The 16,465-nt window shown below is 39.7% G+C and overlaps 1 protein-coding gene across 5 annotated transcripts in view; it reads right to left on the bottom strand.

The window, feature by feature from the left end:
- The window catches only part of cacna2d4a (calcium channel, voltage-dependent, alpha 2/delta subunit 4a), a 109,748-nt gene extending 93,409 nt beyond the window's left edge, over window positions 1–16,339 (bottom strand). For 3 of the 5 annotated variants that reach the window (XM_080291616.1, XM_080291618.1, XM_080291619.1), the window contains exons 1-13: window positions 14,794–16,320; window positions 13,532–13,701; window positions 11,086–11,167; window positions 7,715–7,831; window positions 7,494–7,553; window positions 6,021–6,183; window positions 5,797–5,928; window positions 5,217–5,277; window positions 3,885–4,035; window positions 3,011–3,085; window positions 892–981; window positions 621–734; window positions 427–505 (exon numbers count right to left, since the gene is read on the bottom strand). In XM_080291616.1, coding sequence (XP_080147742.1) covers window positions 427–505; window positions 621–734; window positions 892–981; window positions 3,011–3,085; window positions 3,885–4,035; window positions 5,217–5,277; window positions 5,797–5,928; window positions 6,021–6,183; window positions 7,494–7,553; window positions 7,715–7,831; window positions 11,086–11,167; window positions 13,532–13,683 — 1,276 coding nt within the window. In that variant the 5' untranslated portion in view covers window positions 13,684–13,701; window positions 14,794–16,320. Of the gene's footprint in view, window positions 1–426; window positions 506–620; window positions 735–891; window positions 982–3,010; window positions 3,086–3,884; window positions 4,036–5,216; window positions 5,278–5,796; window positions 5,929–6,020; window positions 6,184–7,493; window positions 7,554–7,714; window positions 7,832–11,085; window positions 11,168–13,531; window positions 13,702–14,793 lie in introns of all 5 variants that reach the window. The other 2 variants (XR_013902719.1, XM_080291617.1) reach the window with 2 other exon arrangements.
- Window positions 16,340–16,465: the final 126 nt, after the last annotated feature.

The raw sequence follows: 16,465 nt of genomic DNA, 5'->3' as shown, positions 1-16,465 counted from the left end.
TTTATGCAACAAAATGGATTGCACCTGTTATAGAGACACAGTTATGACATTTTTGGCCAGGGATATGTTTGCAGTGTATCTGTGCTGATTATCAGTTATTTAGCCATGGATTTTAATATGCTAGAAGGAGCTAATGTGATTATTTCCTAAGCTGCTGCATGATGCCTTGTAATTCACAAGAGGGCAGCACCTGATACTTAGTTCCTCATAGTGCCACCTGGAATCACCACAGGGCCAGCACACCTCTTTTGGGAGCACCAGGGGTTTCGTAAGATTCAGAAAATGATTCTTTTTTACAAAAAAAATTCTTTAATCTTCAATTTATTACTGTTGCTGTCTTCCTGTAATGATTATGAAGGATTTGTCAGTACAAACAAATGTGACAACACAAACAAAGCCATCAAATTTAAAGACACTGGGCTTTACCCTTGTTGTTGCAGGCAATCCATTTGACATTTTCAGCAAACGTCATCTCCCGTCCAATCAGATAGGTGAACACTCGAACCTGGAGAGAAAGTCAAGTGCTATATGTAGTACGGCGTGATAAGCCACGCTAATTTAATACTCAGCTACTACAGCTTTTAAAGGATGATATTTGTCTGTGCTGGTCTTTATAATACCCGTCGTTCCGGCCAGTTAAACTCTTGAAAAACATCTTGGAAGTCCTCCATGGCTCCGTCTGTTATCAGCATGATTGCCTGGTTACACAGGCTGCCCTGCCCCAGTGCAGTAGCCTAAACACATAAATATGCACATCCAGTTTAATCAGTTTTAAAAATCTGCACTCAAGCTCTGTGTATTGTGGAGGTAGGAATTCCTAAATAACTTTGCTTCGCTATTATTACGGCCAAGGGGTAGCAGTTGCTATGATTGTGGCAAGGAAAGACAAACCTCATTGAGAATCCTGAAAGACTCCTTCATTGCTTTTTTTACTTTGCCCTCTCCTTTCACATGAAGCTGTTCCACCAAAAGCTTGAAATGCTGGAGCGAGACCCAGAAAAGTAAACACACAGACACTGTCAGTGAGCCAATGCGCTTCCCTTCGGGCAAACGCAGCCGAATTAGTCACAACAGAAAAAAGAGAGCGCAGTAGAGAAATTATCCCCGGCTTCCTGGCACACTGACCACTAACACCAAAGCTACTGCAACACCAGAAGGTAATCAAGATTAATCAACACACAAACAAAGACAGATTCACATGCACATATGAGGAGGAGGAATGACCATGTAAAAGGGTTTTACTCAGTTTTAGAAAGCTGTAAGTGTGCATGAACTTCTTTTATAAAAGACAAACCCTGTAAAATGTTGCATCTTGCATAGCTCAAGGATGGATATAAACACTTCTCTAACTAGTCACTTGTATATGAAAATGCAGTTTTAGGAAGAAGTGAAATTTTAATGTGAAACATCATGACAAAACTGAAAAGGAAATGTGTTTTCTTTGGTGTCAAATACTAAAAGTATTTGAACAGAATACTTTTAGTATGAACAAAAACTGCTGCTAACTGCTATTGTCTCTGTGCAAGAGAGGGTTGAAATACAAAGCATTGGCAAAGCCACATAAAACCACAGATCAAACATCTACATGTACGACCACTGCACACGGCTGCAGCTATTAATAGCACGTAAGAGGAGCTCTTGTGTCTGTGAATGTGAATAGTAAATAATTAGAACAATAAGAATAATTGCAAGCGTAGTGAAACTGATTTTATGTGCTGTAAATTATATTTAAATATAGACATTTAGTAAAAAAAGTGACTCAAAACTGTGGAACGATCTACTTTTAGAGATCAGACAGGCTTCTTCTCTACCTGTTTTTAAATCACCTCTTTACCCTGGCCTTTGACACCATGTGAGATATTGGTTTTTATTTTTTTTTTAAGTTTTATTTTAGTTGATTCTATGCTGTTTTATCTTGTTTCGCTAATATAGGGCTGTTCTAATTTTTATGTATTATGTATTTTATTTATTTATTTTATTCTATTGTTTTTAACTTATTTTCTGTACAGCACTTTGGTCCTGTACTGGGTATTTTAAAGTGCTTTATAAATAAAATTGGTTTGGATTGGATTGGAAACATGCTCAAAATAACTGAAATTGTTGTGAAGTATTATTAACAAAACAAAAATATTGCAAATTGCATTTAATCCCACATATCTGCTCTGTGCTATTCTGACAAATGAGACTGTTTGCTTATGTGCATTTGTACTGTGTCACTGGGGCATGTTGTGTACTGCATCTTTAACATGGTTGGCTTGCAGGTTTGTGTTAAGTAATCTTCCCAGTAATGAAAGCTGAACAAGACTGAAAAAGTGACCCAGTGTGACTTTCAGTAGGACTAAAAGTGAATGGTTATGTAGGAATATTGGAACTCTTGTATAACAACTGCAAAACTGATGATTGTCTTTCTCTACATGTGCATTCCCTCTTGTGCAAGTGTGTCAGCCAACATCTGTAAGCCCATTCTGCTACAGAATATCCTATGTATTCACCCAATCAGATCCCTTGCTGACAGGTCATGTGACCAACTTAAAATTGTCAGCAGCCGGCGACCTCACCCAAACTGCCATGATGTGGAGGGGAGTGAAAGTAGGGCATACTTACAACAAATAAACACACACACACTGAGACTGAGCAGACTGAGCAGGTGTTGGGAAGTTAGAAAAAAAAAGGGAGGACAAAGGGATGAGAAGAAAAATAAAACAATGACATTATTGGTGTTAGACATGGAAATAATTCAAGAGAGGAGAAAAGAAGGGAAATTGGGAAGAATATTGATATTCTTAATATGTTAGCAGAGGCCGAAGTCACATACGCTCTCTAGGGTTTTACTGGTTAAATCCTTTAAAGGGCAGGTTGCTTTAACTGTGATGTGATTACGGCATAAGCTTTGTCTTCAGGGTATTAGCAAGATAACTTGGAATTATTAAATTCCAAGAGGTTAATTCACTTAATCAGCCATGAGCATGAACGCATGTGCCATTTGTCAAGAGCTGCTTGTGTGTCTTACCTCTCTGTTATCCAGATCAGCCTGTACTAGCGTGCCCTGGAAGCAGGGCTCCACGTAGCGAACATAGTCACTGTACTGGAGACAGAAACCAATTCACATAAACCAATATGGCGACTGAGCAGCTAATGAAGAGTCAACATGATTAACATTTGCAGCAGGGGACAAACAGTTGTTAGTGCAGTTTTACGACCTGCAGTCAATCACCCTGAACGTCACAAAGTAATTAGATTACACTTAATCTCTCCAACCAACCATCTTTAAATATTGACTGTTCATAATGTAACAATATTGAAGTTGTTGGACTAATATGGAGTATGATTTTAATGTGTTCAAGACCAGTTCTATCAAAGTCAAAGCTAAGTTTCATTTTGAATAGACCTCATAAAAATAATTAACTAAACCATTTTTTAAACTACAGAGTTTAGATATGAAGAAGTACTGTTTTTTTGTTTTGTATTGTTTTGCTGCACGGTCACTCGGCTGAAAGGCGTGTAGCTTTAAATTCTGGTAAAAATACAGCTTAAAAGCAGGGGATTTGCAGGAGGCGTATGATTACACATGCAGTAATACCAGGATAAACCATGCTTATTACACAGATTTGTAGTTGTAGGGTTACACACAGCCAAAATCCCCCCCAAAAACCTAAAAAGAAAACAAATTTAGAAGCTTTCATGTTACTGAAAATTTGAGCCTGGCATGAACCAAATTTTAAATTTGGATGTGTGTGTGCATATGTACCTCCATGTTGACCTGTGCATTAGTTCCAGTGCATTTGTGTGTTTGGGCTTTAATCTCTATGTCACGCTCATCCAGACTTAGACAAATTGCATTCATTGCATTTGTCTTTTGTATGACTGTTTGCACATATACTTACAGCTATGATGTTAACAAAGTCATTTTCTCCCAGGGTGTCCAGGATTGTATTAATGGTGTGCTTGGCTATTGTCAGTCTGAGTCCCTTCATGCTGCCACTGACATCCACGACGATTACTACATCTTTAGGAGATGTGGCTGCTTGTATATACCTAAAAGGACATAGAGAGAAAGAAGAAGTAGGTATAAGATGCACTACAACCTACATTTCACACCAAGTATGACCAGATTGGGTGTTATGTACTGCTAGTCCAGCAGCTAGGAAGAGCAGACAGTGTTTATCCTTTTATATGTTCCTCTGTCCGTCTGTTCGGTCCCTTCATCTCTTTATTACCATCCCCTGATTTTTCCAAGCTAATTAACATAAATGAGATTTCCCCTCGAGCAGCAGGTGTGATCGGCAACTTTCCAGATTTACTCTGTCTGTTTCCTTGATCTCTGCTTCCCAGGACAACTGTATTTATGTCTGGAAACCAGACAGAGTTCCCACAATCTAAACAGTCCTTTGTCTTTGTGATAGATCTCTTTACAGCAAATAAAATGTCACATGTTTCAGCAGCAAGGAAATAAGCATAAACACTAAATTAATGATGGCTGAATTCTAGTTAACTACTTCAGTGCAACAGTGCATATTGCACTGTCGTGTACACTCACCGCACTTCATTAGTCACACATCACTAGCACAAAGTTAGACCCCCTTTTTCAGAACTTCCTTAATTTTGTGGTATAGATTCAACAAGATCCAGGAAATATTCCTCAGAGATTTTGCTCCATATTGACATGATGGCATCACATAGTTGTTACAGATTTGTTGTCTGCACATTCATGGTGCAAATCCCCTTTAACTAATAAATACTTTTTAGTTTCCTGTTCTTAGCTGACAAGCGTGGCACCCGATGTGCTCATCTGTTTCAAGGTTCAATGGGTTGTGTCTTCAGAGATGCTCTTCTGCATACCTTGATTACAACAAGTGGTTATTTGAGTTACTCTTGCCTTCCTCTCAGCTCAAAGCAGTCTGGCCATTCTCTTCTAACCTCTGCCATTCACTTGATAATTCTTGCTCCATTTCCCAAACACTCAACACCTCCTCTAGTATCAACAACCATATCAAATTCAGAGACACTTGAATCATCCTTCTTTCCCATTCTGATGATAAGAATTCTTGAGACAGTCAAATACAGTATGGGTGAACCATACTAGACTGCCTAATGGTGCATAGTAACTGTTGACTGGGAGTGATCAGATCTGTAAGTTGGGTTTGGAGCTTCATTTTGAGAGGGCTAAAGATAATCAAAAGGCATCAATGGGGAAGGACAGGGCAGTATCGCCATACCAGTTTCTGTTTCTGCAATCAAATGTGACAACACCGTTTTCATCTGGAGTCCACTGGATGCCTGAAAGAAAACAGAGAGAGTGCAGATGATGGTCAGAGGACAAACTCCTGCTTGGATGATTTTTTGGTTGAACGGATGAACAACTGATGTCAAAATGAATGCTGTGGTAGCATTGTGTGATGACAAACTGTCAAACAAGGCTGTGATGGGTGACGCAGAGGGTGAGTAAAACAAGCTGTCACATATCTTCTGTTAATTACCCTTGCTCTCTCTCACAAACACACACGCACGCACGCACGCACTCAGATAGACATGTACACAGAGAATTTATTAGCAGCCAGACTCTCACCGAGACTGACTCATCATGTTTGACTGTTTCTTGCGCTGTCAGTTGCTGTGTAAGTACAGTACACTATTTGGCTTATGTAGCTGAATGTTTATCTACAGTGCTGTTCATGTTGTTTTAACACTGCATCATCACAGGAGAAAAGTGCAGCCAAGGGTACCATCAATTAACACACTGTGCTACAATTCTGGGACGCACATTTGCTGGCCCAAGTGTAGGTGACTCAGACGTACCTGGATATAGCCTGAAAAAGCCCGTAGAACTGCCAAAGTACTGCCAGGTGAGAGTTGGATCCTTCTGGAAGTTATCAGCGAAAACATCATTCAGAGCCTCAGACATGTAGACTCCATTGAGAATATCAGGATCTACAAAACAGAGAGAGGTAACATATTCTACTGCCAATCTGGTGTATTATGCAGCATTTGCAATTATATTTAAGGCTTTATGGTTGTGTTACCTCTGTTGTAGACATTTGTGGGAACTTGTATGTTACTTTGCTGTATGTTGACTGGCAGTTTATTAAAATGTTCGTTTTCCTCCAATGTGAATTCTCCACCCAGTGGGACTGGATTCCCATCCTCATCCACAGTGTTGATCAACATGGAGTTATAATAGTCAAACTACAGAAAAAAGTGACAGTTGGTGGCTGTACATATATACTAACATGAGTAACCAATAAGAACAAACAGTTGGTTATAATTCAGTTATAAGTCTGTGGATTTTTTTTTTTCAAAAGGGCTGAAAATCAGCTCACAAACTGGATCATTAAAAGACAAATTGAAGCTCGCTCCACTCTTGAGGCTTCACAGTAGCTATCCATCTTTAATATACAGTTTGTGGTTAGTTAACAAAGAGTCCTATATTAAAATGCCTGTCAGGTCATTTCCCTTTTTGCAGCTACTGTACTGGTGATTAAAACACTGCCAAATTATATTTGGGTTTATGGTCATGCATTATCAGGTGTGCAGAGGTTTTGAGTGACAAGTGTGGGGCCGCTTTGTGTTTGCTGTTTGGTGGTGAGGGGTTGAGCATTTGATTTCTCTGGTAAAATGCGCTTCTGAGCTTGTTTTTTGCTAGCCTAATTTAGCATCCTATTTGTTCTCACAGTGAAATATAAGGTAGAGAAAAAAACGTTTAAATCTTAACTGCTTGGTGTGCGGTTACTGGAGGTTGCTGGCTATCACTGTGAAATCTGTGAAACCTTCTTGTGATTGCTTTGGTCACTAGCAGATTGTTGCAGTTACCAATGGTTCGCATGAAAGCCCCCAACTTGTCTTCTGACACTCAGCAGCTAAACACAGAGCAGTAGTGAAACTTGGCAAAAAACTGCAACGCAAATGGAAATGAAGAATGTTTGCCTTCAAAGTAAAAGCTTTGCCTTCAGTTGTTACAAGAGGCAAAACTTTTTAAGGTAATCTGTCTCTGTTTGCGGCTTGGGTCAAAACTTTCACAGCTTCACAACTGCTCAGTGACTAATTGTTGAGTCACTTTCTTCCTTGCAAACTTTGGGCAACTGTAGCAATCTACTGCCCTTAGTGTAGTTCCCTATACCTCTTTGAAAACAATTTCACTTAGCCAACCATTGGACAATGAATTGGAGAATATATATTTTTCCTAGAGTGTTGCCAGGGACTCACCAGCCAGTCTCGATGACAGGGTAACTAAGGCCTAACCAAGCTAGCTACTCAGCCAGCATTAGCATTAGCTCGCAAGTTGCTCACACTGCCCTTTTATCCAAATCACATATTCAATTCATAAAAAAAAAACTAACAAACAACAAAAATGGCAAAATTTGAGTTACAAAGCAATAGGTCTCATGGTGTGGACATATATTTTTACATACAGTGTCTGAGCTTTCTACTAGCAATGGGACTCTTATCCTGTATAAGCTGACAAATGAAAAACTTATAAGCAGATATGTCCCCCTTACCTCGAGTGTTTCATTGTACTCATGGTCCAGATCTGCATCCTCTGCTGCTTCTGCTAATCTCTGTGATAAAAGCATTACAGATTTTCTTTTTCTTTTTTAATTAGCAAAGTGCAGCATTACACAAACCTACACTAGTTTACCATGTATCAGTGTTTGATTTGATGATTGCCCATTTGATTGGCATTAAAGGTTTTTTTTTACTCTGCATGCATAATTATTACCTTAACAGCTTTCATCTTCCTCCCAAGCATCTCTTCCATTTCTTCCGCAAACCTTTTCACCAGTTCGTCTCCATTCACCTCCTCTATCTTCACTGTACCTTCAATATCCTTGTATTTCTTTAAAACACACACACAATTCAATTTAAAAAGAAAGATTTGTTTAAAAAAAATGTAAAACACTGTGCCAGCCTTTGCAAGACTGTTTTAAGACAACAAAACACAATTATAAACGATTTCTACATTTTCAACAACACACGAAACCAAACAGTCCCCTATGAAAACAGAGATCAACTGTACAGGCAACAATCCTGATACACAAACCTTCACACCAGGCATTTACAGGTGTCCTGACTTCATCCTCTCCCTCCACCCCTCACTATTTTGTACAAAGTGATGGTAATGTTTTCAAAGATTTATAATTCAGATGTATAATAGGCAGACATAAAAAAGAGTCTTAATCCTGACATGTTATTATAGCAGTGGCATTCAAAATGATCACCAAAACATTTTTAAACATATTTATGTTTTCTTTTTTTTCTAGTCCAACAACCAGTCGGCCAAATAATACTCATAGTATTTATTCACAGTAGAATCACAGCAGCTGGATAAATGCAATTTAAGGGATCCCATACAGTTACTGCATGAGGACTAAAAGGTTAATTTCCTGCACTAAAAATAATGTAATGACATTTACCCGTCTTGTTTGTTTTGTATTTTTCTGTTGCCTTTATAAAGATGATTACCATTAATTACAATATATTACAATTATTATCAAATTTGCTCAGGAAATAGATTCGATAAGCCATGTGTCCCATGCAACAGTGCAACATCCATCTAATAACTAAGATAAGTTAGATACTCATATGGTTAATAACAGATGTAAAATGAGAAAAACTCACAATATACGGATCTTTTGCAGGTTTGTTTGGGGGAAAAAGCCCTCTTTGTAGCTCCAACATGTTTATAACTGTCAAACAGAACCCCAAACACTCAATATCCTACCCAGTTTACTCAGGCAAGAAGACAGAATCACTAAGTGTTCCACTTATAACAAGAAGCCTATCGATTAGGCAGAGGTGGATGATTTATGGCTCCTTGGTGCAAGGATAAGACTTAAGCGCCGGCTGTTATTACACACCACTGGCTGAATAAAAAGACATTTTGCAGATAGGAAAGATACAGCAAATGAATAGGGCTGTTATGGATACAGTTACTACAGCAAGTGTTGCTCGTGCGATAACTGAAGCACTTACAAGCACCACAATGCTTTCTGTTTTTGATCAGGTTGATATCTTATAAGCTGTGAGGTTGGACAGTGTAGAAAACTGTTTATAACAGCTAAATCAGTAAGGATTGGTTATTTGTACAGCTTGTTTGGTTAACGTTGTTAACACACACTTTGTGAGCCTGCATAGCAGATGGTGAATGGACCTGCTAGCGATACTACAGGGTGGCATGCAGTGCAAGCTCACACGTGCTAATTACTAAAAGGCATGCCTGAATATTTGAATTAAATGTGTCATCAGATTGCTCTCTAGGCCATGCGCAGATGTTGTACAGCAAATGTATGTCAGTCTGCCGTGTTCTTATTGGCTGATGTAATGCACAGAAGGGGGAGAAATGACGAATTCACACTCTGCCCCTTTCAGTTTTGCAGCATAATGTTGTATTTTTTGTAAGATTTCTTTGTCCATTCCCAGCTTCCAGTTCCAACTTTAGTTTTAAATATTTGTGTAGCTGGTAATACAATAAGAGGTGCAGGTAGAGGGAGAGCTCAGCCCCAAATAACCTTCCCTGTATGTTCCTCTCTGTATACTTTTGCGTGACTAATCATCAATAAAGGCATGTTAACCATACCATACCATAACCATCATTAAATATAGCCTAAAAATAATCATTTGCCTGTCTGAAATGGGAAATTAGTGAAGCATACTATGTCTTGTAACATGTACTTGGGCATGATGTCTTGGGCTAGTATGTACTGTATGAGTAATAATTTGTTGATATCTGACAACCTCTATTTATAAATGTATTTTATATTAAATGGACAGTTCACCCCCAATAAAATCAAGTCCTGCTTGTTTTGATGTGAATAGCCCCATTTTGGTGAGCCTGTTGTAGAGATTTCTGTCCTATTTTGAATATAATGGAATCAAATGGCACTTCATTTGGCATGCTCAAAAGGGCAAGAAAATACATAACACTCAGCAGGAATGTTCCATCCATCCATCTTCTTCCGCTTATCCGGGCCAGATCGTGGGGGCAGTAGCCCAAGCAGAGAAGCCCAGACCTCCCCTCCCCAGCCACCTAATCCACCTTGTCTGGGGAAACACCAAGGCGTTCCCAGGCCAGCCGAGAGATATAATCTCTCCAGCATGTCCTGGGTCTGCCCCAGGGCATCCTCCTGGTGGGACATGCCCAGAGAACCTCACCCAGGAGGCATCCTTGTCAGATGCCCGAACCACCTCAACTGACTCCTTTCGATGTGAAGGACCAGTGGCTCTACTCTGAGCCCCTCCCGGATGGCCGAACTTCTGACTCTAAGGGTGAGGTCAGCCACCCTTCGGAAGAAGCCCATTTCTGCCACTTGTATCCGCAATCTCGTTCTTTCGGTCACTCCCCACAGCTCGTGACCATAGGTGAGGGTAGGGACATAGATCGACAGGTAAATTGAGAGCTTCGCTTTTATACTCAGCTCTCTCTTTAGCCGCAGCACCAATCCGTCTGTCGATCTCCCGCTCCCTTCTCCCATCACTCGTGAACAAGACCCTGAGATACTTAAACTCATCCACTTGGAGCAAGAACTCGTCCCTGACCCAGAGTGGGCACTTTTTCCGGCTGAGGACCATGGCCTTATATTTGGAGGTGCTGATTCTCATTCTGACCGATTCACACTTGACTGCGAAACCGTTCCAAAGTCAGTTGGAGGCCATCACCCAATGAATCCAACAGAACCACACCATCCTTGAAAAGCAGAGATGAGAATCTGAGACCACCCAAGTGGAATGTTCCCTTCCAGAAATTCCGAACCAGTCAGCCGACTAATGTAATTCTCTCCTTTTTGCTCTGTTTTTGGTCTCCACCAACTCCGAATGGGAATTTCTGTCTATTTCAATAACTTGCTTGTTTTCAGCTTGCCATGTGGTCCTGGTAATTTGGCTTACTGTGCAGTTTTAGACCTGGTTACTGAAAAAAAGATAATCCAAAAACCTTGCTAGGAGCCATTTCATATAGAAGCTGCTTTTTCCCCCTATTGAACTCCTTACATGAGCTGTGTTACCATACTGACGAATGCAATGTAAATATTAATGGCTCACCCACCTGGCTGATAGTTAATAAAAATGTAACTTCATAGATGAACTGCCTCTTACCTTCTGCAGAAGTTTAGCTCCAGAGTACCTGGCGGACAAAGCAGTTATCTCTTTGCCAAATGACACGGCCCACTGCTGCACCCTGAACAGACAAAATACATTATCAATGGAAGGTAGATACCCTTATATAGGTAAAGACAGAGCTACTAGCTCAAATTAATAAACCCATTATAAAACACTGGAAATGACCAGAAATGTACACAGCAAAACATTTAAGCACTTACTGCACACTCACTACTGACAGAGTGAAGCAGATTATTTGAAGGTGATACTTAAAATAGACATTGTACCGGGTCAAGAGGTTATTCTATGCTCACTAACATGCAGCAATTCTACAAATCCTCAGTGTGAATGCCAATGAGGTAAGGTAATAGAGTTTAGAGAGCAGACAGGATGTGACAGATGGCTTAACCTATGGGGAGTCAGTCAGCTCGCTGCTAGTTTGCAGGCAGTCTTGCCAGCATCGGTACTGAAAACTGGCTTATCATTTGTTGACTTGTTGATATTGTCATTGCAAAATTTGAGCGTGTTCATTTTAAAATGACGGCTTACAACAGTGTGTAAGCCGTCTGTACTGTCAATATTCTTCTTCAAGAGATTTCGTTTAGTATTACCATTCTGGTTAATCATAATCTTGCCGATCCCTGTTCCTGTTTCAAGGCAGCATCAAGAACTTTGGGTTTCAGTGTCATAAAACAATATTGTGATATTATTGAAGCAGGAGATCATCTCCTCTGACACTGGGTTAGGAAATTTGTGCATTTTTAATGATTTATTTTAAAATTAAACTTATTAAAATGGCTATACTGTAATTTTTGAACCAGTATCTGTACCAGTCAGATCAAGAACAGGTTGCAGAAACAACTTCAATGAACAGTAAAAGTATTTTACTTACTTAATTTTTCAATAGATAAACTTGATTTTATCCCCAAAGAAGAAAAAGATCTATGTGTACACTTATACTGTTTATTCCAGAGCAAAGACGTGTTTTTAGTAACAGCTCACAGAAAGGTGCAATGTTTCCTACTGGCATTAGGGTTGCATAGCCTTAGAGGATAAAGATCTGACCTTCTTGGCCTGAAATGTTCCGGTCGTGACACTGTTAACTGTCACAGCCATAAGGGACCTGCTGCCATTTCTTCCCTAGGCAGAGTGCGGCATTTGGGGCTTAGTGACCTATGTTGGACAGTTGAACTCTGGTGTCCCCAGAGCTTCATCTGCCGTCACCAGCCTGACTGCTGACAACACATACAGTAAACTCTTTAAGCTGTATAACTACAAATCTTATACACTGCACTGAATACAACTCTAATCTGCACAGGCAGACATTGCCTTATGGTTTTGGTCGATAGATGTAAGTATGTAAAGCCTGTTATGCAAACATTAACAACATCCATGCTAACAAAGTGCTGTGCTTCTCAGTCTCTCTCAACCCATTCAATTTTTATCACTTTTACATATACAGTCACACACACATGCACACAAATTCTTATGCTAACACACAGCTCACACACAAACAAGGCTACTGCAGACTGACAGGACTGTATCGATCTGTTCTTGTCTTTCGTCAGCAAGGCGGTTGAAAACCGTTAAGGCGAAAGAGCTTCGTCTTGCCTTTGGAGAATAAACAAACACAGCATTTTGTCCCAAAAAGAAATATCCACCTGAGATAAACTGACCAGTAATCGTACACAGTCTTACAAAGTCAACACTCTGTGAAAGCAAAACACATTACGCAATATAAACCGGTCCCTCTCATGGGAAGGCAATCATTGTACATGTTTGAAAAGCAGTTTTACAGTAGAAGTAACAAGCCTTGTGATATGTACATATGATTAAATGCAAACATAGCAGGACTCCATCAATCTGTATAAGCAGAGCATTGGTGTTTGCCAGCATGGCTCTAGGTGACTGCTGTGCGTTGACAGCGCTAACCACTTGATCACCATGCTGCCTTTTCCTACACAAAATCTTTTCTAACAAAATAAATTGTAATTTTTATTTTTTTAAAATAAATGTCTCTTTATCTCTAGTCAGACTTATATGTCAGATTATTTGAATGTGGCTGTAGAGAGGAGAACAGTTTGGCAGTTCGCTGTACCCCACAGGTGTCCAGATGGTCCATATGTATGTAGAATAATCAGCCAACCTAGAAGGAACACTATTGACTCATCCATCTGACATATGGCTTTAAGAAGGATCATACTGCACGTAGAGCTGCCAGGGTGTGCACACAGAAATTACCTGATTTAAAAAAAGACTGTGTGTCTATATTTGCCACTGAATGGCAGCACACTGGGTGCCACTGTGATTCAGGATACAGCCATGATATGGATATGTAAACAAAAACAAATGCAAAAATGAAATTAATTTCAGAATAAATGCAGCTTTATGCAAACACCAGACACCAGTCAACTGTCTATTTTTCTAGCGCAGTTTTACTTACGTTTCTGGTGAGATCTTCATTTGACCATCAGTCATGAGGCACAGTGAACTGGAGAGGATAATCCACATCAGCATCATCAGCCTCCCGCTGTATGGCCCACTTCTGTCTAATTTAATGGCATTCCTAGCTTTTCCCAGACTCCAGCAGTTCATCCCTGCAGCTGCCGTACGCTGGAGAGAAATTGAGGAAATCAGAACAGTGAAAAAGCATGAATTTAGAAATTTAGAAACCTACAGAGAGAGAAACCTGAAGTCTTGGCACAGATCTACACATACAGGGTGGTACACAATGCACCTTCTCTAACCGACATCTACCTCATTAACTGTGAAAAAAGGGTGACCATTAGCATTAACTTCCTCCCTTCTTTGGAATATTTAAAAGTAACAGAATTAGGCCAGCTAGGTTCTGCAGCACCACTTACAGGCTGTGTCTTAGCTAGTTTATGGCAGTAATAACATCTTTATATGAACATTTATCATTTATACCTAGATCACTCTCTGTCAAGTTAGGTTGTTGACTCTTTTGTGCATGCGAATTGAACTATATTCCAGTCATGTATGTTGGAGTTGCACGAAAGCACAGAGTATTATTGCTTCTGTAAAGTCTTGTAGCTATAATACAAAAAATTCCAACTACCACATGCACATCACTGAACTGTTATCACCTTGCAAACACAGTAAAACTAATGTACGTCTTGATCAGGAATGGTTCAATTAATTTTCTCAAGGGGCCACATGAGAAACTGGGACTGTTTTAGGAGACCGGACCAATTCTGCACTCAGAAGGTGTGTTTGATTTGGCAAACTGGTTATTGGATGCCCTTCCAAGGGGATTTGTGTCTTCCTTTGGGGGTTCACCTGAAAGGGCTCAGTATTCATTTTTCGTTATAACAATGCTAAAAAACGTTTTGGGGTTGTATTGAGTTTGATATGTGATGAATGATGAGTTTTCCAGATGCATTTAATGGCACTTCAAGTGCTATAAGGTGAGTGGCACCAAGTTCTGTTATACTCAGTCTCTATCTACAAAACAATTGCATGTATATGATTTTTGGGATGAACTACCCCACATAGTCAAAAGCTGCATTTAAACTTTATTAAACTGAAGTAAAGTGCAGTAAGTTATGGCAGAATTTTGGTCACAGACACATATGTATCACTCTTTTCATTATAAAATATTGGTCATCACTTTGTAGCACAACACCAACTCATCTTAAAGAGCAAAACAAAGAACTTGCTTTCAAGATCTTTTTGACTACTTGCCTGATAGATTATTTGTTCAGAAAAAATCTCAAGGTCCAGTGTACAGCCTTCTGAAAGACAGTCATGTATAGTCCAAATCTCAAGCCCATCAAGACGGGAAAAAAGAGGCTGGCTTTGTCACCAAGCAGGCTAAAATATGTAAAGATCCATAGTAACATTTAGAGAATCTGTGAAAGTCCAAACCGAAAGGATAGCAAAAAATAGAAAAGCATGGGCATGTGACTATAGGTTAAATATGCCATCTTAAAAACATTTACAGTTAACACTGACTTTGGGCTCATGTGGAAAGAACGTGAAACCTTCTTTCCAAGTGAAAACAAAGATGCCATCTGATGCCCAATTTAAAAGCTGGAATATTAATACACAAAATTAAGAAAATAGTTCAGTAAACCCATATTTTCAGAGCTCACAAAAGAACCAAAAAGTATGTAGGTCAAGGAAGAAAGTTGAAACATAGCAAGTGTGAATGATGATGATTCGATGTCAGCTGAGCTGGATGTCCCGGCATACAAAAGAAACTAGAAAGCTTTTGTCTCCAGTGTCAAAGGTCACTTCTGTGCACATGGGATCACAATAGAGCATCTCCATTTTTCTACGCCTCCCTCTCCAAGGCTCTTAATCTGATTTCTGTCCCCCCCATTATTGACGTCTGTTTTTCTTGCTTGCTCTCCGGATCAGCACAATCCGACAAAAATAGGAGTAAACTTCAGTCTTCACACGACTTCCATTATCGGGCAGTGTGATTTTGTTTCTTCCAGGTAAGGCACATGCACAGGTTCCAAAAACAAATCCAACCCTGCTGCAACTTCCAATTATTCTGCCGACCCTTGTGCTGACCTCACGTCTTCACAGGTCCAAAATGCAAAACAAAAAGCACGGGGAGACGACTACGCTGCTGGATGGAGGGTAAGACAGATGGACTAATGGATGCACGGATGGATAGTGGGACTTCCTCTCTCTCCAGAATCTCTCTTCCTCCTCTCCAGCACCAGTTTATACCATAATCCATGCAGGATTAAACCCCTCCTCCCTCATTGCCTCCTTTTCCCACTCCATGCCTCTTTCTCTCTCTCTCCATACAAGCACGCCAACACAATCTTTCTCTCTCTCTGGCCCTCATCTTCTCTGTATCGCTCTTTGACCCACTGTCTTTCTACTCTTTCTTTTCTTTCTAGTTGCTTTTCTCTGTTTTTTTCTCTTAATCTTTCTTGTCAGGCTCTCACCTGCTGTTTTGTCTTTTCAATGCTTTCTCTTAATCTCCCTCATTATTATTATTATTATTATTATTATTATTATTATTTTTAACCAAAAAGGACAGTGGATTGAGGCTGTAATAAGAATTCAACAAAGTAAGGGGGGACACAAGAAGGGGATGTTGAGAGGAAGAGGAGGGGAAAGAACACGTTTAACTGACACAATCATAATACAAACACATTGAGACACCTAGTGGACTTTCATTGTCTCACATATACACGTGCACACATGCATTCACAATATTGCAGAATGAATCCATCAGCTCTGTCCATGTCCATATAGCACATTTTTCAAGTATGCTATCATAGTTCTTTTTTGACTGTTAGAGACACTTTCATTCACACATTCATCCTATAATCCATTTAAAAATTGGTAGTATTATTTTAAATCACTTACTTTTACACCACTGCAAAAAACT

Source organism: Astatotilapia calliptera, chromosome 17, assembly GCF_964374335.1.
Source record: "Astatotilapia calliptera chromosome 17, fAstCal68.1, whole genome shotgun sequence".
Classification (NCBI taxonomy): domain Eukaryota; kingdom Metazoa; phylum Chordata; class Actinopteri; order Cichliformes; family Cichlidae; genus Astatotilapia; species Astatotilapia calliptera.
The sequence above is the reverse complement of the archived record's forward strand: the minus strand, read 5'-3'. Positions and strand labels throughout refer to the sequence as shown.